The 26462-nt window shown below is 42.2% G+C and overlaps 1 protein-coding gene across 1 annotated transcript in view; it reads left to right on the top strand.

The window, feature by feature from the left end:
* Nucleotides 1-20243, top strand: part of LOC141092751 (fetuin-B-like) — a 47182-nt gene extending 26939 nt beyond the window's left edge. Inside the window, exons 5-7 of the mRNA XM_073579130.1 lie at nucleotides 10025-10132; nucleotides 12464-12559; nucleotides 19649-20243. Of these exons, the coding sequence (XP_073435231.1) occupies nucleotides 10025-10132; nucleotides 12464-12559; nucleotides 19649-20089 (645 nt within the window). The 3' untranslated portion in view covers nucleotides 20090-20243. The remainder of the gene's footprint in view (nucleotides 1-10024; nucleotides 10133-12463; nucleotides 12560-19648) is intronic.
* The last annotated feature ends 6219 nt before the right edge of the window (nucleotides 20244-26462 follow it).

Here is a 26462-nt window from a genome sequence, read left to right on the forward strand (position 1 = left end):
TCTTACTGGCTTACTAACCTCACCTGCTGGCCAGAATTTATAAGGAATCTCCCCTTTCTGGCCTCTAGCAGGAATTGTCATGTACACTGTGTTACCTGGCATGGGGACCCTGTTATGATTGAGTCACCGTAGGAGGCAGACACAAAAATAGAAGCTACGTCCAGAAAACCAGAGAAGTTGGCAACTATCAGATTGCAGACCCCTGAACCTATCAACACAACTAGCAGTAGCCAAGGGGGGTTCCTACGATGCCCTAGACCCCTCGATCATAGCCGGAGAGATAAATAGCCTAAAGACAGAAAAGGAAATCTAAACTGCCCCAGAGCAGACCCCAAAGTAAAAGGCAGCCCCCAACATATAATGATGGTGAAGCAAGATGAAAAAACACTCACACAGATAGAAAGATAGGCTGAGCAAATGATGGGGCCCAAGCTATCTAAACAGAACAGGAAAGGAAGGTTGCTGTCTGCAATCTGCCAAAACCCTATCAAAGACATAAGCCAACAAGCTGATATGGAAAAAGACCCTGAAGCAGCTAGGCTTCAAAAACTAAATCAGCACTCAGGTATTTTCAGAAGACAGAGCTAAAGGAATTCAGCACACCCCAGCAGGGAATGGCAGAAATCCAGAAAAACAAAGGAAAACAAAGTCAAAGCACAAATGCAAAAAGCCAAGCAGAAAACTTAGCTTTAGAAGAGCAGGAATTCAGACTGGTCTCCAAGGATCCCACAGAGAAATCACCCGCAGGGCAGAAGGGTGTCGGCAGCCTTATATCCAGTCAGTAACTCCACTCAGCCAGTCATCATCAGGCTCAGGTGTTTGATAATCAGGCTCACTACCTTTCTTTACCAGAAGAGGGAGTTCCTCGGGCCTCAGTAGTAAAGGGGAAAATGAACTCACAACAGGACCCCCTCCTGCCTCCAGACATGAAATCACCTCTTAGAGGGAGGCAAAGTCACTGTGGCAACTGGACTCTGGGGTGCCACACATGTCTCACACTGGTAACTCCCTTTTAATTTAAAATAATCTCTGGAGGTAAATTCTCAGGAAGATCAGTGTGTCATGTCCATAGATCTTAACAGCTCATTTACATATTAAGAAAACCATGGATATCTCTGGAATAAGACATAGAATTACAAATATCAAGGTATCATGTTATTCAGTTTCCTATGACCTGCATGCCAATGTAGACGGCTTAGGAGAGTTGACCCTACTGATAGATTCCCTTTAAAGGGAACCCGTCAACAGGTTTCCTTCAAATAAACTAGAAGCATCACCTATAAACTTTCTTACACAAGTAGTCCAGCAACATGTACAGCATGCCCATCCCCAGCTAGATCACAGAGCAAAGAAAAAGTAAAATTCTTGCCACAGCAGTCTGGTCTGATGGGTGTTGCTGGTTAGTGTTCAGCACCTCCTCTCTCGCCTCAATAACCGGCCTTCCTGCTTTAATAAGTATTGATGACATCTCCTATGCCATCCACCCTGCGCTGAAGATTTAGAGCCCACGCAGTTGAAGTACAGACCTGTGCTTCACTCTGCCTTGCTGAGAATAAAGTGCTTCAGCTTACATCTGTGCTTTAATGGCACAAACTCAAAATTTGCATAGCTGGGAGGATGATGATGTAAGAGACATCATCCACATCTATCAAAAGCAGAAAGGCTGGCAATTGCGGGGAGAGAAATGGCAACAACCACAAAGAGCAACACCCATTGGAATGGACGATAAGCACACAACACAAGAAAATTGTATAAGGTTATTTTTGCACTTTTTTCCCCCTCCCCTTCTTCAAAGAGCCAAAATTGTTTTTTTATTTTTCTGTCCACAAAGCTATATGATGGCTTGTGTTTAGCAGGACAAGTAGTAGTTTTAATGACATTCATAGTTTTTCAATGACATTCATTTTATCAATGTACTGAAAAACAGGAAAAAAAAAAATCCAATTGTGGTAAAAGTAACTCTGATTCATGATTCTTCAGTTCAGTATGATTATAATGAAACCAAACTTGTATAGATTTTTTTCTTATTTAGGAAGAGAAAAAAAATTCAGAATTTTCTAAAATAAAAATTTTGGGTTTCTGTCGCCATTTTCCAAGACCCATAACATTTTCTTTGCCATGGCTTGAGCTGGAGAAGGGCTTGATTTTGCTATGATGAGCTGACAGTTTTATTGATACAGTGTTTGCCTGTAAACAACGTTGAATGTTTTTACGGCATTGTTTTAGGGAGGAGTAGTGACCAAAAAATTACATTTCTGGTGATTTGATATTTCTCATTACAGCGTTTACCAATTGAATTATTTTTTACATTTTGATATATCGGACTTTTATGAATGTAGCGATACCAAATATGCGTATTTTTTTAATTTCTTTATTTCTTTAATTTCGATGTGGGAAAAAGCGGTGATTTGAACTTTTATTTATTTTATATTTTTACAAACTTGTGTTCCAGTTAAATGCCATAAAATGGTTAACAGCTCATCTTGCAACTGTTAGGCCGGGGCAGACTTGCGTATGCTATGCGAGAAACTCACGCGAGTCTCTCGTATCAATACCCGGCACTGCTGCGGGCACTCGGACCGGAGTGTGCGGCTGCATGTATTTCTATGCAGCTGCACACTCCGTTCCTGAGTGCCGGCAGCAGTGCAGGGTATTGATGCATGAGTCTCTCGCATTGCACACACAAGTGTGACCCCGGCCTTAGAGACAGATGCTTGCTACTTAATATAGCTGGTATCTGCCATGTGTGGAGAGAGCTGAGCTCTAAAGCCCTCTCCACAAGCGATCACTTCTGCAATAACATATATCAGTGTTCCTAACTCCAGCTCTCAAGAGTCCCCAACAGCACATGTTTTCAGGATTTCCTCAATGTTGCACTGATGATAATTGCATCACCTGCATAGGTAATAATTCTTTCACCTGTGCAATACCAAAGAAATCCTGAAAACATGATCTGTTGGTAGCAGGTATGTAATATTGTGTTAAAAAGTGGTGTTTTTAGTTTACATGGGGAAAATCTAGCAGTTCCATTTAAACCCTTTGCCCCGAAGCCTGTTTTCACCTTCCTGACCAGGCCACTTCTTACAATTTTGACCACTGTCACTTTATGAGATCATAACTCTAGAACGCTCAATGGATCCCACTGATTCTGAGACTGTTTTCTCATGACATATTGTACTTCATGATAGTGGTGATGACTATGATATGACTTGTGTTTGTGAAAAAAATGGAAATTTGGCAAAAATTTTTACAATTTTGCAATTTTCAAACTTTTAATTTTTATGCCCTTAAATCAGAGAGTTATATCGCACAAATAGTTAATAAACAACATTTCCCACATGTCTACTTTACATCAGCACAATTTTTGAAACATAATTTTTTGTTAGGAAGTTCTAAGGATTAAAAGTTGACCAGCGAGTTTATAATTTTTACAACAAAATTTACAAAATCATTTTTTTTAGGGACCACCTCACACCTGAAGTGACTTTGAGGGGCCTATATGGCAGAAAACACCCAAAAGTGACACCATTCTAAAAACTGCACCCCTCAAAGACCTGAAAACCACATTCAAGAAGTTTATTAACCCTTCTGGTGCTTCACGGGAATTTTTGGAATGTGGAAGGAAAAAATAAACATTTACTTTTTTTTCACAAAAATTTTCCTTTAGACCTAATTTTTTTCCGCAAGGGTAACAGGAGAAAATGGGCCATACAATTTGTTGTGCAATTTATGCTAAGCATGCCGCTACCCCATATGTGGGGGAAATCTACTGTTTGGGCGAACGGCAGGGCTTGAAAGGGAAGGAGCGCCATTTTACTTTTTGAATGTAAAATTTGCTGGAATAATTAGCGGATGCCATGTCACGTTTGGAGAGCCCCTGATGTGCCTAAACAGTGGAAACCCCCCACAAGTGACTTTATACCATTGAGCAGTGAAGATAAAGTTTACATTTTTACCACCAAGATTGTGTGATAGCCCCAAGTTTTACATTTTCATTTCTACTGAATGTGGCAATACCCCATATGGGGCTTTGCAGTACTACTTAGCCATACGGAGAGACTCGGGAGGGACAGAACGCCATTTGTCTCCTGGAACGCAGATTTTCCTAGAATAGTTTGCGGGCGGATTTCATATAAAGAACCCCTAACTGCTAGAAAAGCAGAATCCACCCTCAAGTGACCCAACTTTGGAAATCATAACCCTTTGGGAATTTATCTACAGGTGCAGTGACAATTTTGACTCCATGGGCGTTTTCCAGAAATAAGCAGCAGTGGATGTTGCCGAGTGAAAATTGCAAACTGCCGTTGTAGTGACTAGTACATTATGCTCAGCTCATGCTTCTGGAGATACGCATCTATAAATTAGGTGGGCCCTCAACACTACAGAAATGCCAAACATGTGGGCACTAAATGTGGTTTAGGCTCACTGGGGTTTAGAAGGGAGAGGACATTTGGATTTGGGAGCAGAGGACTTGCTGAATTTCATTTTGCTTTTCCAGGGCCTTTGTGCTACCAGTAACGTGGAAGCCCCTATATTTCCATTAACAGACGACAGACATACGCAAGGGCTTACTTTTTTGTGGATTGAGTTGAAGATTTTATTGGGAACATTCTACATGGCATTTAAGATCACATACACTCACTGGCCACTTTATTAGGTACACCTGTCCAACTGTGTGTTAAGACTTAATTTCTAATCAGCCAATCACATGGCGGCAACTCAGTGCATTTAGGCATGTAGACATGGTCAAGACAATCTCCTGCAGTTCAAACCGAGCATCAGTATGGGGAAGAAAGGTGATTTGAGTGCCTTTGAACGTGGCAAGATTGTTGGTGCCAGAAGGGCTGGTTTGAGTATTTCAGAAACTGCTGATCTACTGGGATTTTCACGCACAACCATCTCTAGGGTTTACAGAGAATGGTCCGAAAAAGAAAAAAAAAATCCAGTGAGCGGCAGTTCTGTGGCCGGAAATGCCTTGTTGATGCCAGAGGAGAATGGGCATACTGGTTCGAGCTGATAGAAAGGCAACAGTGACTCAAATTGCCACCCGTTACAACCAAGGTAGGCAGAAGAGCATCTCTGAACGCACAGTGCGTCGAACTTTGAGGCAGATGGGCTACAGCAGCAGAAGACCACACTGGGTACCACTCCTCTCAGCTAAGAACAGGCATCTGATGGCTACTTTCAGCAGGATAATGCGCCATGTCATAAAGCTCGAATCATCTCAGATTGGTTTCTTGAACATGACAATGAGTTCACTGTACTCAAATGGCCTCCTCAGTCACCAGATCTCAATCCAATAGAGCATCTTTGGGATGTGGTGGAATGGGAGATTCGCATCAGGGATGTGCAGCCGACAAATCTGCGCCAACTGTGTGATGCCATCATGTCAATATGGTCCAAAATCTCTGAGGAATGCTTCCAGCACCTTGTTGAATCTCTGCCACGAAGAATTGAGGCAGTTCTGAAGGCAAAAGGGGGTCCAACCCGTTACTAGCATGGTGTACCTAATAAAGTGGCCAGTGAGTGTATATCCAGCACTCTACGCTAAGCACTTATATCGGGGTTTCTATCTAAATCTCTGAGTGACGTGAAAGATGAAACCCCCAATGGATCCATTCAATATAATGAGGCAGCAGAGTTACTATGGACTCCGTCTGGTCTCTGTTCAGCTGTGTTCTTTTCATAAATGCACAAAATTTTGGCCGACAGCACATTTATGCAATCCTAAAAAGACAGAAACAGGTCCTATGATGCCCATAGTGCCTCCATCTGCCTCATTATAGGGAATTTTCCCCCCAGGGGTTCTGTCTGAATCGCTTATTTCAGAGATTTACACAGAAACCCTGGTGTAAGCGCTCAGCGCAGAGCACAGGATAAATGTGCACCAAGCCTTAAGGCCCTTTTACATTTAGCGATGCACCAGCGATCCGACCCGGTCAGGATCGCTGGTGCATCGCTAAATGATCACTAGTGAGCTGTCACACAGGCAGACCTCACAGCCATGCAGCAGCGACGCAGCGCACGATACTCACCTTTCACACACAGCGATCCTGGCGTCCTCCCGCCCGCCTCCACACGTCGCTCGTCGTCACAGCAGGAAGCCCCAGCAGGAAGCTGACGACGAGAAATGGAGCCGGACATTCTCTCGCAATCAGCGATGGACAGCGGGGGAGCCGGTCGGAGGTAAGTATCACACATAGCGATATCGCTATAACGTCACAAAATCAGTGACGTTATAGTGATATCGCCATGTGTAAAACCCCTTTAAGGTGATCTTTGGGAGGCAGAATGAAAAAAATCAACAGCATGTGATGAATTGGCTTTATTTATTTCTTATGCCGTTTGTCCTGCAGTATAAGCGATTAGGCGACTTTATTCTTCAGGTCAGTGCAATTACAGCGATACCAGATTTATATTGAGTTTTTATGTTTGGCTGCTGTCACACACTAAAAAATGCTTTTTTTATTGCGAAAGCTAGTTTTTGCATCACTATATTTTGAGAGCTATAATTTTTCCATATTTCGGCCGACAGTCATGTGCGGGCTTATTTTTTGCAGGATAAGCTGACATTTTTAATCGGCTCCATTTTTGGGCACATGACATTTTTTTAATCGCATTCTATTCAGATTTTTGGGAGACAGAATGAACAAAAAACAGCAATTCAGGAATTGCTTTTTGTTTTGTTTTTTTTATACCATTCTGCGTGTGGTAAAATTGGTAAGGCAGCTTTATTCTTCAGGTCAGTACGATTACAGCGATACCCAATTTATATTTTTTTTTATGATTTGGCGCTTTTACACAATATAAACTATTTTATAGAAAAAAATAATTATGACATAATATGACAGTTCGCTTTTTGCGGGACAAGATTATGTTTTCAGTGGTACCATTTTTATTTACATTCATTTTTTTTATCACGTTTTATTGTACTTTTTGTTCGGCAGTATGATAAAGCATTGTTTTTTGCCTCAATTTTTATTTATTTTTTACGGTGTTTACTGAAGGGGTTAACTAGTGGGACAGTTTTATAGAGCAAGGCATTACAGATGTGGCGATACTAAATATGTGCACTTTTATCATTTACTTTATTATTTATAGAAATAAATGTATTTATTGAAAAAATATTTGTTTTTTTCTTTTGGTATTTTTAAAAAAAATATTTTTACTCTTTATATTTTTTTTAAACTTTTTTTACATTGTCTCAGTATGGGACATTACTGTATAACATCAGATCACTAATATGATGTTGTGCAATGCATCTGCACTGCAGAGCATAAGACCAGGATCTGACAGGCAGGGAGGAGGCATCTCAGGTCTTGCTCTAAGTAGGCACTGACACGACACCTTCCCTGAATGACTCCGTGGCCATCTTGTGACTGGGGGTCTCCATGGAGGCCATCAGGACATCACATCGCGTTGTCCTGATGGAAGAGTGCAGGGAGCCCCCTCCCTGTGTATGGAGGTGAAGAGGGAGAAGAGCACAAAAGGAGTTACCTCTCCTTCTCCGTGTCCGGAACCACCTAGCCAGACAGCAGGGTTACCGGGGTGGAAGACTTTCTGACATGGACCGTCTAGACCATGTGAATGTTGGTGGTTGTGACCAGAAAGAAGGGGCGGTGGACAGGAAACTGTGCGACGTCAGGGCGCGAAAGCAGAGCGCGCGGGACAGAGCATGCTGCTGCACCGAGCTCCCAGAGAGAGAGTTCCCCATGTGAGGACTAGGACTGAAGGACAAGGCGTTGTGAGTGCCATTTGTCAGTACGTGGACTCGGTAGCCTCCGTGACCAGAGGAGACTTTCCCCCTGATAGCACAGAGACAGTGACACGAGCGCGCAGTCCCGGGCACCGCAGTGATAAGCTGGAGCCCCTGTGTGTGATAAAGAGACTTAACAGTGTGCGCAGCATCGCTCCTGCGGTGAGACAGGCGAGGTATCATACAGAGACTCAGAGCAGGGAGACCCAGGTTCGCATCAGCTCCAGCTCCCTGCTTTATCCCCTGGAGGTCCCAACTTCATCTAGAGCAGAGACTTTAGAGTCTGCAAACACCGCTGTTGCCGGTGCTGATGTGGGAGAAGTTGACTCTTCAATCAAGCTTTCCCCAGACTGATAAGTTATAATTACCCGAGTTTAACCATTTAAATGCTCCATTACTGTATAATTGTTTCTTTCAGCTCCATTGTTCTGCATTACTGTTTTACTCTGTCACATTTAACCCCCTACTGCTCCTTCCTGCATGGAGAGAAAATTCCTGTAAATAAACCTTTAACTCTTGGTCTGTCTTGGCGACATCCTCCGTTCCTGCAGATTATTACACCTGTGAGATGCCTCTCTATGCTGCTGTCACTAATGACAGCGGCATCAGAGGGGTTGAATGCCCATGATCGGTGCTTGCACAGCTGACACCCGCACCCGATCGCTGCGGTGCACAGCAGTACTAGTACGGCACATGTCTGGAAAGGATAAAATGTATGTAAATGAGCTTTCTACAACTGTTACTATAGTTCCTAACAGTTCCGGATTCAGCTGGACTGTCCCATCACATTAGGGCTTTGTATTGACTTCTAATACTCAACTCCCTCTCTGACAACTTCATCGTAGCTCCTCCTGCTTGGAGGCGGGGGATACATATATAAAACTAAACTATTCCCATTTTCTCGGGTCTCCCTAAGTTTTGAATTCATTATACCACATTCTCAGGCAGTAGCTTAGCTATGAGCCACAGCCCACAATGATACACAAGTGAATTTAATCTCTTGAGCTGTTTTGCCGGCTATGCAGATTATAAATATACATAGAAATATATTGTCTGCAGCAGTGTATTTCTATGTTCCCATTATACTAGATGTGAAGAAAAAGTCAGTTTTTTCAGGGTTTTTCATGTTCCTATAAAGCTACTAAAAATAGAAAAAAAAAAATTACAAAAATTTAATTTTATCTTTTTTGTGAGTCTCCCCAGAAATCAAAACCACAACCTACAACATTACAGGAAGGAGCTGAATCAATTGATCCTCAGGCTCTGGTGATGTCGCTGGAAAAAAATTTGTGCACTTTATCTGTATTGCAGGCTTTGATTCCACAGGCAGATTATACTGGTATATCTGCACATAGCAGTGTATTTATATGTCCTTGGATTCTAGAGGGAAAATAAAAGATTTTTGCCTTCCTATAAAATTACTAAAATATATTGAAAAACACTTTCAATAATGTAATTTTTAATGCGCTTTTTAAAAAAAATATCACAAATCAGGAAATAGCACAGACATATTTGGCGTCCCTGTAATTGTAATGATGATTGCCCTGTCTTTTCTTTATGTTTTTTTTTTTTTGTTATGTTTACTTTCATTAATAAAAATAATTATTTTACTTTTTTTGCTGTAAACTCTGTTTATCTAGTAGCATACACATTTTTCTTATGGATTTTTATTGATATAATGTATGAGCACTACAATGTATTGGCACTACAATACAATGTGAGATTTGCAAATTTTCCTCAGCAACATCCACTGCTGCCAGTTTCTGGAAAATGCCCATGGAGACAAAATCATCACTACATCTGTAGATAATTTCCCACAGGGGTGTAATTTCCAAAATGGGTCACTTTTAGGTTGATTCTGCTCTTATGGCACTTAGGGGCTCTGTATATGGAATCCGCAAACTATTGTATGATAACTTGTTCTCCGAGAGTCAAATAGTCCTGCATCCCTTCAGAGTCTCGCCATGTCACTAAGGATGATGTATTCATCACCTCTTAGCAGGAAAGTTGATAAATGTGAAATGTTATTGCAACACACATTCAAACATGGGTCCACTGAAATGGAAAACCTCCATCAGTAGGATATACATTCAGAACATTTTGTAGAATTTTTTTTTTTTGCATGTTCAATAATGACAGCATATTTGCATGATATAACATATGATCACTTTCTGTGTGTCATAGTGGTAACATTATCCAGCTACAGATACAGTTCCAATTCACTGGTGTAACCCACCTCCAACTAACAATATGTATTCATGTTCTTAGGTGGTTGCAGGAACGGCTTTCTATGTGGAATTTACAATTCTTGAGTCTACTTGTAACAAATCAGATGAAGATTTCTCCCAGTGTAAATCCCTGGACTATGAACTTGCAGTAAGTTCGGTACATAAAAAGAGTAATGGTAATACGTCCTTTTTTTCCTTCATTTTTCATCATCACTTGCCAGGAACTATTGAATCCTTTGGCTTTAGCATTACATTTTTGCATCTATGGGCAAACCACTCTTACATCATGAAGATCACTGAAGAATTAGAGGGATCAATAATATTATATATAGATGGATACTAACAAGTGCAAAATACTCAGCATTTGCTTAAAAGGGAATAGCATTTATACCTCTTACCTTAAAGAGGTTAGTTGTTTCTTAAGAAGATATTACATATTTGCTGATAACTAGATGTGACAAGCGAGAGTGCTCGGATAAGGCGAGCATGCTCAAGTTTTATCCCAGTATCTTGGACGTGCTTGAATAATATGTTTGAGTCCCTGCGGCTGCACGTTTCCCGGCTGTTAGACAGCCACAACAGATGCAAAGATTGCCTGTTTGTTAGGCAATCCCTGCAAGTGTTGAGACAGCCACGAGACATGCAGCCGCCGGAACTCAAAAATATTTTTCGAGCGCGCCCAAGATACTCAGATAACACTTGAGCATGCTCGGATAACACCTTTTCCGAACACGCTCGCTCATCACTAATAAATAGGTGATCGTTCGGGACAGTGTGCAACTAGAGTCTGACCGGTCACAGTGCAAAATTTGTACCTGAACCCTAACTACAAGTTAGTCAGATATATTAGTCATTATAGTGCTCTAAATCCTATAAAGACATGTGTCTCCTACCCCTCCATAATGTAATGATGTCCCCCATCCTGTGCTAATGTCACCCATCCTGGGCTTCTTCCTGGTATAATGTCCTTCAACCTAGGCCACTTCCGGGAATAATGCCTCTCATCCGGTGTCCCTTCCAGTAATAATGTCCCCCATCCTGGACACCTTGCAGTAATAATGTCCAACATCCTGGACACCTTCCTGCTATAGTGTCACCCATTCTGAGCTCCTTCATGGTGTAATGTCCACCATCCTGTCCTCTACCAGTGTCAATGTCCCTCATCCTGGGCCCCTTCCTGAAAAAATGTTCCCCTTCCTGGGTCTCTTCCAGTAATAAGGTCTCCCATTCTCATGTAATGTCCCCATCCTTACCCCTTTCAGTAATATATGTCCCCTATCCTTGGTCTCTTCTAGTAATTATGTCCCCCATCCTGGGCCCCTTTCAGTAACAATGTCCCTCATCTTGGTGTAATATCCCCACCAGTCTAGAATCTGAACGATCACAGGTGTATATGAACACGGATTCATTTTGATTTTAAAGTTCTATAACCATTTTAGTATTTTATATCTGAGATGGATACAACTACATTCGGGCACTAACAGGAGGTGAGGCTATGAAAAACAGCCAAGTGCAACATTATTACACTGTTTCTATAACTCTGATAGAAGTGAATGGGAGTTAGGCCGGGGTCACACTAACCAACGCAAAATACGGTCAGTATTTTACATGCGTAATACGGATGAATAGCCCCTAAACAGTGCTCCGTATGTCATCTGTAATCAAGGTGTGGTCGCGTATTTTGCGCATGTAAGCATCCGTATGTAATCCGTATGGCATCCGTATGGCGAGATTTTCTCGCAGACTTGCAAAATGGACATATAATGGAGCCCTATGACAGGGTTTCTAACAGAAACCAAAGAATAGATATAGACACATAGAATGCATATATATATATATATATATATATATATATATATATATATATTCTATTTGTATATATCTATTCTTTCGTTTCTTTGGTAAACATGTCAGTGTGAGTTTACTGTATAGCGCACTGAATTGCCGGCTTTGCTAAAAGACACTGGTTGCATATTTCTCGCAAGTCACATGTGTAATCCGTATTTTTTGCGCACCCATAGACTTGCATTGGCGTACTACGGTCGTAGTACGCTGACAATCGCAGCATGCGATCCATTGGCACGGAGCGTAGAATACGGATGAGAAATATACGGCTGGTGCGAGGGACCCCATAGAGAATCATTGGTCCGTGTCTAATGCGTGCTTTTAGCGCCTCTCACTCGGCCGTATTCCTCGCCAGTGTGACCCCGGCCTTACAGAAACAGTTTGACACAAGTACTTTACTGTTACCTTAACTCCTAGAAAGTGTTGCCATGCATGAATGTGATCATATCCTGACATCTGGCTGTGGCTTGATGCATTTACACTATTCTCAGGCAAGACATTTTATAATAAATGATGTTGATTGATACTTTAATGCCATGTAATGCTTTCTGAACAGTACCTTCTGCTGATAACATATTATTGGCGCTAGCAGGATGGTTAAATGTAATTTATTGCCTTTCTTTTTTGCCCTCAGCATACTGGCTACTGCAAGAGTTTCGCTGTTACACGTTGGAGTGATCCAACTGAAAAGACTGTGCTGAATGTGACCTGCGAGATATTTGAACCAGAGGTACAGTATGACGTAAAACATAGTGATTCCCGAATATATACATATATGAATTTTATTACAATTGTTAGATTGTCAGGCAGATCATCATCGGTTTCCTCCATGATAGCAGGAAAAGATCCAATTTTGCTGCAATGGAAACAGTATTTAATGAATAGTATTATGGTTTAGTACGCTTGATCTATAAAGGAAAGCCTCTAGTAATTCAGAGAAATATAGCAGATGTAACATATGATATTAACCTCTTCTCGACATTTGATGTACATGTACACACATCAAATGGAAAACCAATCACCATGTCTTCAGACACAGTGACCAAGTAAAAATGCCTGCTATTCCCCACAGCAGGGCATTTTTACTCATCTTCATTGTGGGTTTCAACCCCCTACCTCGTATTTGTGATAACTGCGATTGAGTGGAAAGAATTGAATAGCCAATGGCAGCAAATTCGGCTGATATTCCAATAAAAATGCCTATAAAATTGGTGGGCAGTAGTAATGGGCAAGTAGCATTGTTGCTTGGGTCTCCCCGAGCATGCTCTGGTGACCTCCAAGTATTTGGATGTGCTCAGAGATCTAGTTTGTCGTCTCAGCTGCATGATTTGCGGCTGCTAGACAGCCTGAATACATAGCACGCCAAAATACTCGGAGAACACCTGAGCATGCTCGGGAAAACCCAAGCAACAAGTATACCCGCTCATCACTAGTGGGCAGCGGTGGTCGATGCTGTGACATTCCTCAAGCCTTACAGGGCCATATGGAAAACAAAAGTCTGGTACAGAGAGTAGGCGGCGCAAATAGTACAGATGGCACTGTACAAAGCTTATGTGCCATCATGATATGCTGGCCAGACTGGCACATTCCTTCAGTTTCAGGAGGTAATAAACAATGCACTAATATTTGGAAGTTAGGAAGGAGAGGGCCTCAGTACTTCTGGAATTGAAGGTGCCTGTATTGTACCAGGATTGCACCTCACCTCCTATAAATAGAACACCACAACACAGACGGCAACAACCCTGGCACACCCTGCAAGCACGTTTCCTGCAGCGGTGCTCCAGGTGCGCCGAACATCTGTGGAGAAAATCCAACCTACCTGAAGATTTCATCCATTATAACTTTATGCATCGAACATACAACACTGCCCTTCACCTCTCAAAACAAACCTATTTCAATACCCTCATCACCTCACTGTCCAATAACCCTAAACGTCTGACACTTTTCATTCTCTACTCAACCCAAGAGTACAGGCCCCAACCACGGAGCTTCGAGCTGACGATCTGGCCAATTACTTCAAAGAAAAAATTGATCAGATCCGACAGGAAATTATCTCCCAATCACCTCATGCCATGCACTGTCCTCCCTCCCCCACTGCATCTAGCTCACGCTCTGATTTTGAACCAGTCACAGAAGTAGTAAGCAGGCTCCTTGCATCTTCTCACCCAACCACTTGCACCAGTGACACATTTCCGTCACATCTCCTCCAGTCCCTTTCCCCTGTCACCCCTCACCTAACTAAAATATTTAACCTCTCTCTCTCTCCACTACTTAAAAAACCATCCCTCGACCAAAACTGTGCCACTAACTATAGACCTGTCTCTAATCTTCCCTTCATCTCTAAACTCCTGGAACGCCTGGTCCATTCCCATCTTATCTGCTATCTTTGATAGCTCTCTTCTCGACCCTCTCCAATCCAGTTTCCGCTCTTTACACTCTACTGAAACTGCCCTCACTAAAGTCTCTAATGATCTACTAACAGCTGAATCAAATGGTCATTACTCCATGCTAATTCTCTCTGCAGCATTCGACACTGTGGATCATCAGCTCCTCCTCACTATACTCCATTCCATTGGCCTCAGACACCGTTCTCTCCTGGTTCTCCTTCTATCTCTGACCGCTCCTTTACTGCATCTTTTGCTGGCTCCTCCTCCTATCTTCCCCTTACTGTTGGGGGTTCCTCAAGGATCAGTCCTAGACCCCCTCCTCTTCTCTTTGTACACTGCCCCTATTGGTCAAACAATCAGATTTGGTTACCATTACCATCTCTATGCTGATGACACCCAATTATACGCTTCTTCTCCTGACATCACGCCTGCCTTTCTAGAAAACACCAGCGATTATCTAAACGCTGTGTCTAACATCATGTCCTCACTATATCTGAAACTGAACCTGTCAAAGACTGAACTCGTTGTGTTTCCTCCCTCTACTAATGTACCGATACCCGACATTGCCATTTCTGTGTGTGGTTTCACTATTACTCCCCAGCAACATGCCCGTTGTCTTGGGGGTCATACTTGACTCCGAGCTTTCCTTTGTCCCCCACATACGATCAATGGCTCGCTCTTGTTATCTGCACCCCAAAAACATTTCTAGAATTCGACCTTTTCTTACTTTTGACTCCGCAAAAACTCTTACTGTTTCTCTTATTCATTCTCGTCTTGACTATTGTAACTCTCTTCTAATCGGTCTCCCTCTTACCAAACTCGCCCCCCTCCAATCTGTCTTGAATGCTGCTGTCAGGATCATATTTCTCGCCAATCGTTACATCGATGCCTCTTCCTTGTACCAGTCATTACACTGGCTACCCATCCACTCCAGAATCCAGTACAAGCTTATTACCCTCACCCACAAAGTTCTCCATGGCTCAGCACCACCCTACATCTCCTCCTTTGTTTCAGTATACCATCCTACCCGCACCCTCCGTTCTGCTGACGACCTGAGGTTAGCATCCACAGTAATTAGAACCTCCCACTCCAAGACTAAAAACGTGCTGCGCCAATTCTTTGGAATGCACTTCCCAGGTCAATACGATTAGTCCCCAATCCCCACAATTTTAAGCGTGCCCTGAAAACTCATTTATTCAGACTGGCCTACCGCCTCAACACATTAACCTAATCTATCCCTGTGTGGCACAGCCAAAAGTTTTTACCATAACCAGGTTCCCCGCATCATGTTCCCGCATGCTTTATACATCCATTAGCCCTCTGTGTCTGTACTGTTACACACTTAACATTATGGCTGGTCCATACAATCAGGGCAACTGTTACCACCCACCTTTCGTGTCTCCCCTTTTTTCCTCATAGATTGTAAGCTTGCAAGCAGGGCCCTCATTCCTCTTGGTATTTGTTATGATCTATGTGACTGTTATGCTGTAATGTCTATTGTCTGTACAAGTCCCCTCTGAAATGTAAAGTGCTGCAAAATATGTCGGCGCTATAGAAATAAAAGTTATTATAGGATAAGATATCCCCACTGTTCATAAAGGGTTGTTTTAAAGTGTACCACACATCCATGGATTACTAAATTAATTACTGATCTACTCTGTTATTTTACCAACTTTATAAACCCTGATGTATCCTTCCCAACTTACATATTCCAGTACTCTATGAATTCAAACACCAATCTCATTCCGCTACGGTACTAATTTTTTGAGTAACAAAATGTATATAATAGGGTCACTTTTGAGATGTTTTACCTTTTATGGCACATCTCAAAAAGTGTTATAGCAGCTGTTATAGCACATACTTCAAAATGGCACTCTGTTATGATGAGTCACCAAAGGAGGAAAAAACAAAATACCAGCTAAGTCCAGAAAAACCAGAGAGGTTGGCAGCTATCGGATTGCAGACCCCTGAACCTATCCACAACAACTAGCAGTAGCCGTGGGGGGTTCCTACGGTGCCCTAGACCCCTCGATCACAGCCGGAGAACTACATAGCCTAAAGACAGAAAGGGGAAAAACAAAACTGCCCCAGAGCAGACCCCAAAGCAATAGGCAGCCCCCAACATATAATGACGGTGAAACAAGATGAAAACACCAACACAGATAGAAAGATAGGTTGAGCAAATGATGGGGCCCAAGCTAACTACATAGGACAGGATAGGAAAGCTGCTGTCTGCTATCCGCAAAACCCCTATCAAAATGAGCCAACCGACTGATAGGAAAAACAGGCCCTGAAGACGCTAGGCTTCAAAAGACTATATCAGCACTCAGGTATATTCTGAAGACAGAGCAAAAGATCAACAGATCAGAGACAAAAATGGAATTCAGCTCACCCCTGGCCGGGGAAGGCAGAACTCCCAGGAAACAAGGCAAAGCAAAAGCAAAACTGAAGAGTACAAAGTAGAGCAGAAAAACTTAGCTTTAAGATGCAGGAATCAGACTCGTCTCCAAGCATCCAGCAGGAAAATCACCAGCCAGGAAGAAGGGCGTCTGCAGCCTTATATCCAGTCCTCAATTCCAGCCACCCAGTCGTCATCTAGCTGCCCATGTGTTTGGTAATCAGCCTCACTATCTTCCTTCACCAGAGGAGGGAGTTCATCAGACCTCAATGGTGAAGGGGAAAATGAACTCACAACAGCACTCCTTTCCTTTTCAGCTTTGCAGTGTGCCAGAACAGGAGTGTGCAACCACATAGAATACTCTGGGGAAAAAAAAAAAAAAAAAAAAAAAAAAAAAAAAAAAAAGGATCAACAAATTGTGTGGTCCATTTTTTTCCAGTTAACCCCTTAATGACCAGAACTTTTTTCAGTTTTGCGTTTTCGTTTTTTGCTCCCCTTCTTCCCAGAGCCATAACTTTTTTATTTTTCCATCAATATGGCCATGCGAGGGCTTATTTTTTGAGGGACGAGTTGTACTTTTGAGCAAGATCATTGGTTTTACCATGGAGTGTACTCAAAAAAGGGAAAAAAATTACAAGTGCGGAGAAATTGCAAAAAAAAGTGCAATCCAACACTTGTGTTTTGTTTGGCTTTTTCAATAGGCTAACTAAATGCTAAAACTGACCTGCCATTATGATTCTCCAGGTCATTATGAGTTTATAGACACCAAACATGTCTAGGTTCTCTTTTAACTAAGTGGTTAAAAAAATTTCAAAGTTTGCTAAAAAAAAAAAAAAAAAAAAAAAGGAGAAGAAAATTGCGCTATTTTCCAAGACCCGTAGCGTCTCCATTTTTCGTGATCTGGGATTGGGTGAGGACTTATTTTTTGCTTGTCGAGCTGACGTTTTTAATGATACCACTTTTGTGCAGATGTGTTTTTTTGATTGCCTGTTATTGCATTTTAATGCAATGTCGCGGCGACCAAAAAAACGTAATTCTGATTTTTTTTTTCTCGCTACGCCATTTAGTGATCAGGTTAATCTTTTTTTTTTTTTTGACCGGTCGATTCTGAACGTGGTTATACCAATTATGTGTAGGTTTGATTTTTTTTATATTGTTTAATTTTGATTGGGGCGAAAGGGGGGTGATTTGTTTTTTTTTTTTATTTCTTTTACATTTTTAAACACTTTTTAAAAAATTTTGGCATGCTTCAATAGCCTCTATGGGAGACTAGAAGCATCCCATACTTGATCAACTCGTCTACATATAGGCGATGAGCAGATCGCCCATATGTGGCGAAATACAGCATTGCTATGAGCGCCGACCACAGGGTGGTGCTCATAGCAATCTGCCATCAACAACCATAGAGGTCTCTATGGGACCACTGGTTGTCATGGCAATGTGTCGCTGACCCCCAATCATGTGACGGGGTCGGCGATGCGCTCGTTTCCGTCCGCTCACCGGAAGTACTAATTAAATGCCCGCTGTCAGTGTTTTACAGCTGGATTTAACTAGTTAATAGGCGTGGGCGGATCGTGATTCTGTTCGCGCCTGCTGCGGGCACATGTCAGCTGTTTATAACAGCTGACATGTCTCGGCTTTGAGGTGGGCTCACCGCTGAAGCCCACGTCAAAGCAGGGAATACTGACTGCTTACGGGATAGTACGTCAGCGGTCAGTAAGGTGTTAAAATTGTAAAAATGAAAAATTTACAGCTAAAAGCAACAATTTTATTTAAATTTTTTTTTTTTTCATTTTTATGACATAAGGTTATAAAAATCTGTGAAGCACCTGTGAGTTCAAGATGCTCACCACACCCCTGAATGAATTCATTTGGCAGTGTAGTTTCCAAAATAAGGTCAGCTGTTGGGAGTTTCTACTGTGTTAGCACGTCAGGATCTCTGCAAATGCTAAATGGCACATGCAATCTATTCCAGCCTAATTTGTGTTCCAAAAGTCAAACAGGAGCCTGTCGAGTGGGCCAAAGAGTGGTTTCAAGCCACATATGGAATATTTGTGTAATCAGGAGAAATTGCACAACAAATTGTGTGGTCCATTTTCTCAGATTACTCTTGTTACAATGAAAAATTTGGAACTAAAGCAGGGGGTTTGTGGAGAAAAAGCAATTTTTCATATTTTCCTTAAATTTTATTTTAAATTCCTGTGAAGCCCTGAAAGGGCTTATAATCTTGAATGAGGTTTTGAATATTTTGAGGGGCTCACTTGTTAAAATGCTATCACCTTTGGGCATTTTCTGATATACAGGCCTACCAAGGTCAGTTCAAATGTGAGGAGGTCTTTAAATTAATTGGTTTTGTAAATTTTTATGGAAATATTAACCTTTCTAATTTCCTAACAAAAAAAAAGTGGTGTCTCAAAAATGATGACATTAAGTAGATGTGTGGTAAATGTTATTTACTGATTATTTTGTTCGGTAAGACTATTTGTTTTAAGAGCATAAAAGCTAAAAAACTGAAAATGTTTGAAAATTTATCAAATTTGTTTTTTTTTTTTTTAAAATAAATGCAAATAGTATCAGAATCACTGCAATATGCTGAAGTATTCTAGAACTATTACTACTTTAAATTACACTGGTCAGGAAAGTGAAAACAGGCTTTGGCGGTATGAGGTTACACAGCATACTGTATATTAAAGGTTAAGTACTCAAGAATATTCTGCTGGCTTCCTGTTGGGATTTTCAGCAGTATTATTACCAGTCTACCACTGTGTTAGCCTATTTAGCTTTACTGAGAGGAGGGTACTCTAGTCAAAAAATGTACTGCGAAACACTGGGCACCATGTTTACTATGGTGCTAATAAAACCAATAATAGTCAAGATTTCACAATGCACTTTTAATATGTCAGATTACAATGTATTTCACTGTAACTTTATTCATGTACAGATTTAATATTATGAAATTTAAATATTACAAATACAGCCACATAGTGATATTAGAAGAGGCATTCTACTTAAAAATTATATTGTCTATTTTTAGGCAGCTATTGTGAAAGAACAGAAGCTTAATGAAGGCTATAACACTAATAAACCAGGTAATGATAGAAAAGATTCTGGAAAGCAGGAAGACAGAGGAAAAAGACAAAAGCCAGGCCAAAAAGACGTCCGTGGGTCTGCTTCATATATTAACATACCTGGAGAAAAACATGACAGCAGAAGTCCTCATGATCCTCCATCTAATCTACCCAAAACAGTGGGCACCATTACATATCTTTCTGGAAATGAAGCACCAGCTACAGTTTCACCTGCGGATCCAGAGAAGAAGGGTAAGAGACCAAAACCTGACAAAAAACAGGAAGAAAAACCATCAAAATCATTTATTCGGTCTTTCCCTGAGAAGGTCTCAACATCAGATCAATGCCCTGGTCCAGCCCAAAATATACCAATTGCTGAAAATATTCCTGGTATAGGAACGCAATAACCAGCACGACTTCCCAAGTAAACATGATGTATAATTGTGTGATAAAACAAACCTGTAATTCAATTTTTGTAATAAGCTATAATGCATATAAGAGCACAAACTAAATATGTGGAAAAAAAAGTTTAAAATTAAATGTTTTCTTTTTAAAATTAAACATGACATTTTGTGCATTTGTAAGCCGGTTGCGGGATGCAGTGACAGACGGAAGGCAGAGCAAGGGTTAACCAAGTGTAACAATTTAATAGAACAGGGTACTGACTCCCCGCAGGGAGGTAAATGGTTAAGGAATGGATAGTAAGAATAATGAAAGTAAACCAATAGCAGTCCAGTTAAGGAACTTATTGTGTCCATTATGCTCCTCCTCAGCAGGTGGTCCCACAGGGGTTGTAGCATTGGCAGCGTCCAGGGAGAAGTCCTCAGATGGGGTTCTTTAAACGATGGTCCGTCTTCTGGCGACAGCAGTTGGTCTCTGGTACCTTCCGCTGAGCCCCTAGTCCATAAACATGTTCGGCCAAAGCAAACAAGGCAGCGGCACAACCAGTGTCAAACGGGAACGGGCGCAAAGTCGCTGGCAGGGAAGGCCACGAGATTCTGTCAGGTACTCGGCCTTCTATCCTCTGCTCTTGTGCGGTACTCTCAGTCACTGAACGCACAATACCCCTCTCCTCAGCGGCGGGGACCAACCAATGCAGCCTGTCGCAGTGACGGTACTCAGGGGACGGAGCACGCTGCTCACTCGGCTGCTAGTTCACACCAAACTGCTGGCTGCTGTGCACGCTTTTGCTTTCAACTTGCCCCTCCTACCTGGGTCATTAGGTTGGTCTGGCTCCTCATTCTTTCCCCCAGGCAACAAGGAATGAACCTCAACAGTTTCGGACCCGGCTCGGAACAGGTACCCATAGCCCGGTCTTCCACCATAGGCTCTGTTCACATGTAGCTTTTTTTTTTAAGTTTTCGAGGCGATTTTGCAACAAAAACGCAAAAAAAAGCATCCCATGCAATCCTATATCATTCCGCACATGCTGTGCTAATGCTGCAGATTTTTCCGCAGTGGCATTGCATCGTGGAAAAATAAGCAGCATGCTCATTCTTTGTACGGAATTGCGGGAAAATCTGCACACATAGGAATGCATTGTTCTGCTTACTTTCCGCATGTGGCTGTACCCACCAGGCGAAAAGTAAGCAGAACATTTGTGGATGGTACCCATGGTCCGGAGGAGAGGAGTCTCTCCTCCAGGCTCTGGGTACCATATCCCTGTAAAAAATTAAAATTAAAAAAATCGTCATATTCTCACCTTCCGATGTCCCTCACAGCGTCACCAGGCCTCAGTGATGCTCCTGGCAGGTCCCGTTCCCAGTGATGCATTGCGACAATGACCTTTGATGATGTCGTGGTCTCACAATATCGTAGTGGTCTTGCGAGACCACAACGTCACCAAGGTCATTGTCGCAATGCATCACTGGGAACGGGACCTGCAAGGAGCATCGCGATGATCGGGAAAGCTGAGCGGGACGCCGGGAGGTGAGAAAAACACAATTTTTTATTTTTTTTAACATTAGATCTTTTCCTACTGATGCTGTATAGGTAGCCTCAATAGTAAAAGTTGGTCACACTAGTCAAACACTATGCTTGACGAGTGTGACCAACCTGTCAGTTTTCCAAGTGATGCTACAGATTGCTTGCAAATCGCTAGTTTTTCCGCCAGAAATGGGCGGGAATTAAAATGCGGTTTTCTCGCATAGTGGAGACACATGATGTTTGATTGCCCTTTAAAAAATCCTTTGGCTGGAGTCACACTAACCTGCGCAAAATACAGTCAGTATTTTACATGCGTAATACGGATGACAGACACCTAAACAGTGCTCCGTATGTCATCCGTAATCAAGGTGTGGTCGCGTATTTTGCGCATGTAAGCATCCGTGTGGTGAGATTTTCTCGCAGGCTTGCAAAATGGACATATAATGGAGCCCTATGACAGTTTTAATAAAGAAATGAAAGAATAGATATAGACACATAGAATGCATATATATATATAATGTATTCTATGTGTCTATATCTATTCTTTCGTTTCTTTATTAAACCTGTCAGTGTGAGTTTACTGTATCGCGCACTAAATTGCCGGCTTTGCTAAAAGACACCGGGTGCGTATTTCTTGCAAATCACACGTGTGGTCCATGTGTAATCTGTATTATTTGTGCACCCATAGACTTGCATTGGCGTATTATGGGCGTAGTACGCTGACAATCACAGCATGCTGCGATTGGCACGGACCGTAGAATATGCCCGAGAAATATACGGCTGTTGGGAGCAAACTCCGTGTCTAATGCGGGCTTTTAGCGCCTCTCACTCTCCCGTATTCCTCGCCAGTGTGACCCCGGCCTTACAGTCAGAACCAGTTGAATGAATGGCTTTATTTTTCTCTTTCACACAACAAAAGCAAAAAAAAACACATTTGAAAGGTAACTCACCAAACACCCTGACTGATGCACTGGCAGGATGCAGCAGAGCCCCATTGATAAAGGCTGGGGCAGCACAGGTGCATTCCACTGATGAGAACAGCCAGTAACCCATCATGGTCTGGCTGCCTAGTGGAAAAATGCACACAGATAGGGCTTGCATAAGACATAATTCACACAGATAAGTGCAATGCAAGGTGTCCGAGCAGCCTATTGATGACGCCCATAGTGTTAGCAGGCGGGCCACTCTGCACCATACATATGCATCACACAGAAAAAAAAACCCTGTGCATCAGTCAGGGTGTTTGGCGAGTTACCTTTCAAATGTGTTTTTTTTTTTTTTTTAATTTTGGAATTTTTATTCCTTATGTGAGCACACAACAAAAGCACAAATATTCTATAGATGGCAAATCATACTTAAAGGGGCTGCACCCTTTCAAAATATCTTCGCCTCCTGCTGAAGTTTGTTATTAAAAAAGAACACAAATTGTGCTTTATTCTCTGTCTCTGTTTTCAGCACTGAGTCTCTGAAGCTGCTCCCGGTTTCCAGTATCGGCTGTGGTGCTGACATCGTGTAGGTGCTGCCCTTTGTTCTGTTAAATAAATAATTAAACCTCTCTGTGATTCCTGCATAAAATGTCCCCCACACTGTGTCTCTTAAGGCCCCGTCACACTAAGCGACTTACCAGCGATCCCGACACCGATATCAAGGTGTCAGGATCGCTGGTAAGTCGCTATGTGATCGCTGGTGAGCTGTCACACAGACAGCTTCACCAGCGATCAGCACAGCGATGCCGAGCGCCCGGCATCGCTGGCCATCCCTGTAAAAAATAGAATCAAAATAAAAAATATAGTTACTCCGACGTCCCGTTCAGCCATCCTGCCTCTCTCCACGCTCCGGTTCCAGTGATCCTTTGCACGAATGACCGCGAGATTTTTATCCTATGTCATGTAACTAGGCTCGTTAAAGGGTCAACATTGACTTTTAGGATTGCTACCTCCAATAGGTGGCACTAGAGTTCTAGTCCTCTTCCTCTCTGAAGAGACAATTTGCATAATTAGCATATTTCCCAGAGGAGCATTGCGGCTTTAAGTCTCCTCACCTCGACATGCTTAGCATGCCATTCTCCGCAAGGAGAAATTATACTTCTTGGTGACCGCGAGATGTCACGGTCTCGAGGGATAACAAAGTCTCGCGGTCATTTGTGCAAAGGATCACTGGGACCGGAGCGTGGAGAGAGGCCGGAAGACTGCGCGGGACATCGGAAGGTAAGAATAACTATATTTTTTATTTTTTTTTATTATTTTTTACACCTGATCGCTGGTCTCCCGCCTGTCACACACAGCGATGCCTGCTGGCCAGCGGGAGACCAGCGACCAAAGAAATGTCCAGGGGTTTCTTGCAGCGATCAGTGATACCGGCAGGGGGGCCGCTCGCTGATCGCTGTCACACACAGCAATCTCGCTGGTGAGATCGCTGTTACGTCACAAAAGTTGTGACTCAGCAGCGATCTCGCTACCGAGATCGCTTAGTGAGACGGGGGCTTTAAGATACATGGCCACATTGGCCAGCACACTGTTGTTTTCTAAAAAATATTGCTTTTCACACCAACCCTCCTTCTGAACTCTAACTGCCACAATGTCCCCCTATATGAACTATAATCGCAACACTATCCACACTTAACTATCCGACAGTTTGGGCAAAAATACTACGTTTCCCAACCAATAATTAAAATATCCTTCAAAAAAAATTAGGAAACTCTATTAAAAAATGGACAATTCTTTATTTGATATAATGACACATAATAAGACATACACATTAAAAATGGTACATGATTAGACAACACGTGGTACGTCCTTTTAAAACGTGGTATCAATTATACAGATTTTCTCAGGACACATAATTTTCCTCTCATAAAGTGGTCCTCAATTCATATATATTAACCTCTGGAAATTAATTATCCACATTAATCAATAGAAGGAAAACCATATGTATTTTATAGATATCTCTAGTTATTTACATAGTTTTATTAAAAATTATTTGAGAAAATGCATCATATCGTCATATATATTCTTTATTATGCTGCCACCTAGTGGTACAAAAAATAAATTATCCTTTGAAAAATTCATGAGTAACCATCTTCATTTATTTTCTTTCCTACTATTCCTCATATATGAATTGTAAAGAGCGCCGGGCACTACTCAATTGCATAAAAATAGAAAATCAGTAAAGTGCATAATGCAAAAATAATGTAATGATCACGTGTGACTGGACACAGCGCCTCCAGCAGGGCGAATTTAAACAATAATGGGACGTGCAGCCGGATATACCGCCTCCAGCTGGCGAATTTAAGAAATACACGTAAAACTGGATACCCCGCCTCCAGCTGGCGAATTTAAATAATAAGGGTAAACACAGGGAACAATTACAGTGGTGGGCCCTGCGATAGGGAATGGGGGACGTGGAGACCTCCTAAGCTCCCCTGAGCCAGTGTCCCTGCACTCCTCACATTCCCTATACAGGCTCCTCGCCTGTCGCCGCACGCGTGCCTTGAAACCCTAGCAAGCCCTAAACCTAAACCCTAACTAGGGAATAGGTCGGTGCGGAGACTAATCCCACCACTGCACTAGAACACACATAAGGAAAGTCACAAACAGGGAAAAAAGAAAACTTAGCTCTCTCTGTGCTAAAGCTCCAGCACAGAGTCCAGCGACCGACTGCAGCCTTCCTCCTGAATAGCTGCCAAGAACTCCCTTCTGTGACTCCTTCCACACCAGGACTCAGATTGAGCTGAGCACTCTCTTCAGCTCCTTCCACCACCAAGGTTGGTTGCAAATGAACAACTAACACCAACAGTGATTGAAAACCCCTGGCTGTCCTTTATAGAGCCTAACACCTGTCATGACATTAACGTGCACATTAACCTAACACTAAAGCTAAGGTGCGATACCACTCACCACCACCGGGGACAGTCAAGACACCAGAACCTGACAAAGTAAAAAAAAGTTCACTTTGTCAATTTAATACCGCCAGATCCAACACTGGATCGTGACAAATAGTTTGTAGAAAAGTGCATGCATAGTGCAGAAACGCTTATTATAAATAGTGCCAGGCAGTCTTCACAACACAAGCATACATGAGCCTCAGGGCGACATTCCACAGGTTAAATGCTGAAGGATCACGTGTCGGAATCCCCCCCTCACTCGCGTTTCGCGTTATTGCTTCTTCCGAAGCAATCCACACTTATTAGCTATAAACACCACATTGTCTGCCACTTTTAGTTATAACAGCCACAGTGAAAGCTCCTTATTAACTATAATTTCCACCCTGTCCACTCTCAATAACCGCCACACTGTATGCACTTATTAGCTATAACTACCCATCTGCCCTCATTAGTTATAGCCATCACACTGTCTGCCCTAATTTACTATAACTTCCACATAGTTCACCCTTATTAGCTATAGCCACCACTGTCCATCCTACCTGCCATAATGTCTGCCCTTATTAGCTAGAACTGCCACACTGTCAGCCCCTTTATAAGCTGTAACTGCCACACTGTCTGCACTTATTAGCTATTACTGCCACCAGTGGCGTAAATAGAGTCCAATGGACCCTGTTGCATCTTGGTGTATATGTCCCACATCCTGGCCCCATTCTGGTATATATATATATATTGGTACACGTTCCTCATCTTGGCCCCATCCTGGTATATATATGTCCACCATCCATGTATATATGTTCCCCCTTCCTGGCCCCATCCTAGGGTTGACCACATTATCTTTATTTTATCATGTGTTAGGGACATGATTTTGTTGCAGTTACTATTATATACAGTAGTTATGGCACATTCTCCTCCTGCTCTTGTTGGAAAGGAAACGAGAGAAAAAAGTGATTGAGAGTCCAATGGTATTACAA

Source organism: Dendrobates tinctorius, unplaced genomic scaffold, assembly GCF_039654945.1.
Source record: "Dendrobates tinctorius isolate UK_male_01 unplaced genomic scaffold, ASM3965494v1 ptg000060l, whole genome shotgun sequence".
Taxonomy (NCBI): Eukaryota; Metazoa; Chordata; class Amphibia; order Anura; family Dendrobatidae; genus Dendrobates; species Dendrobates tinctorius.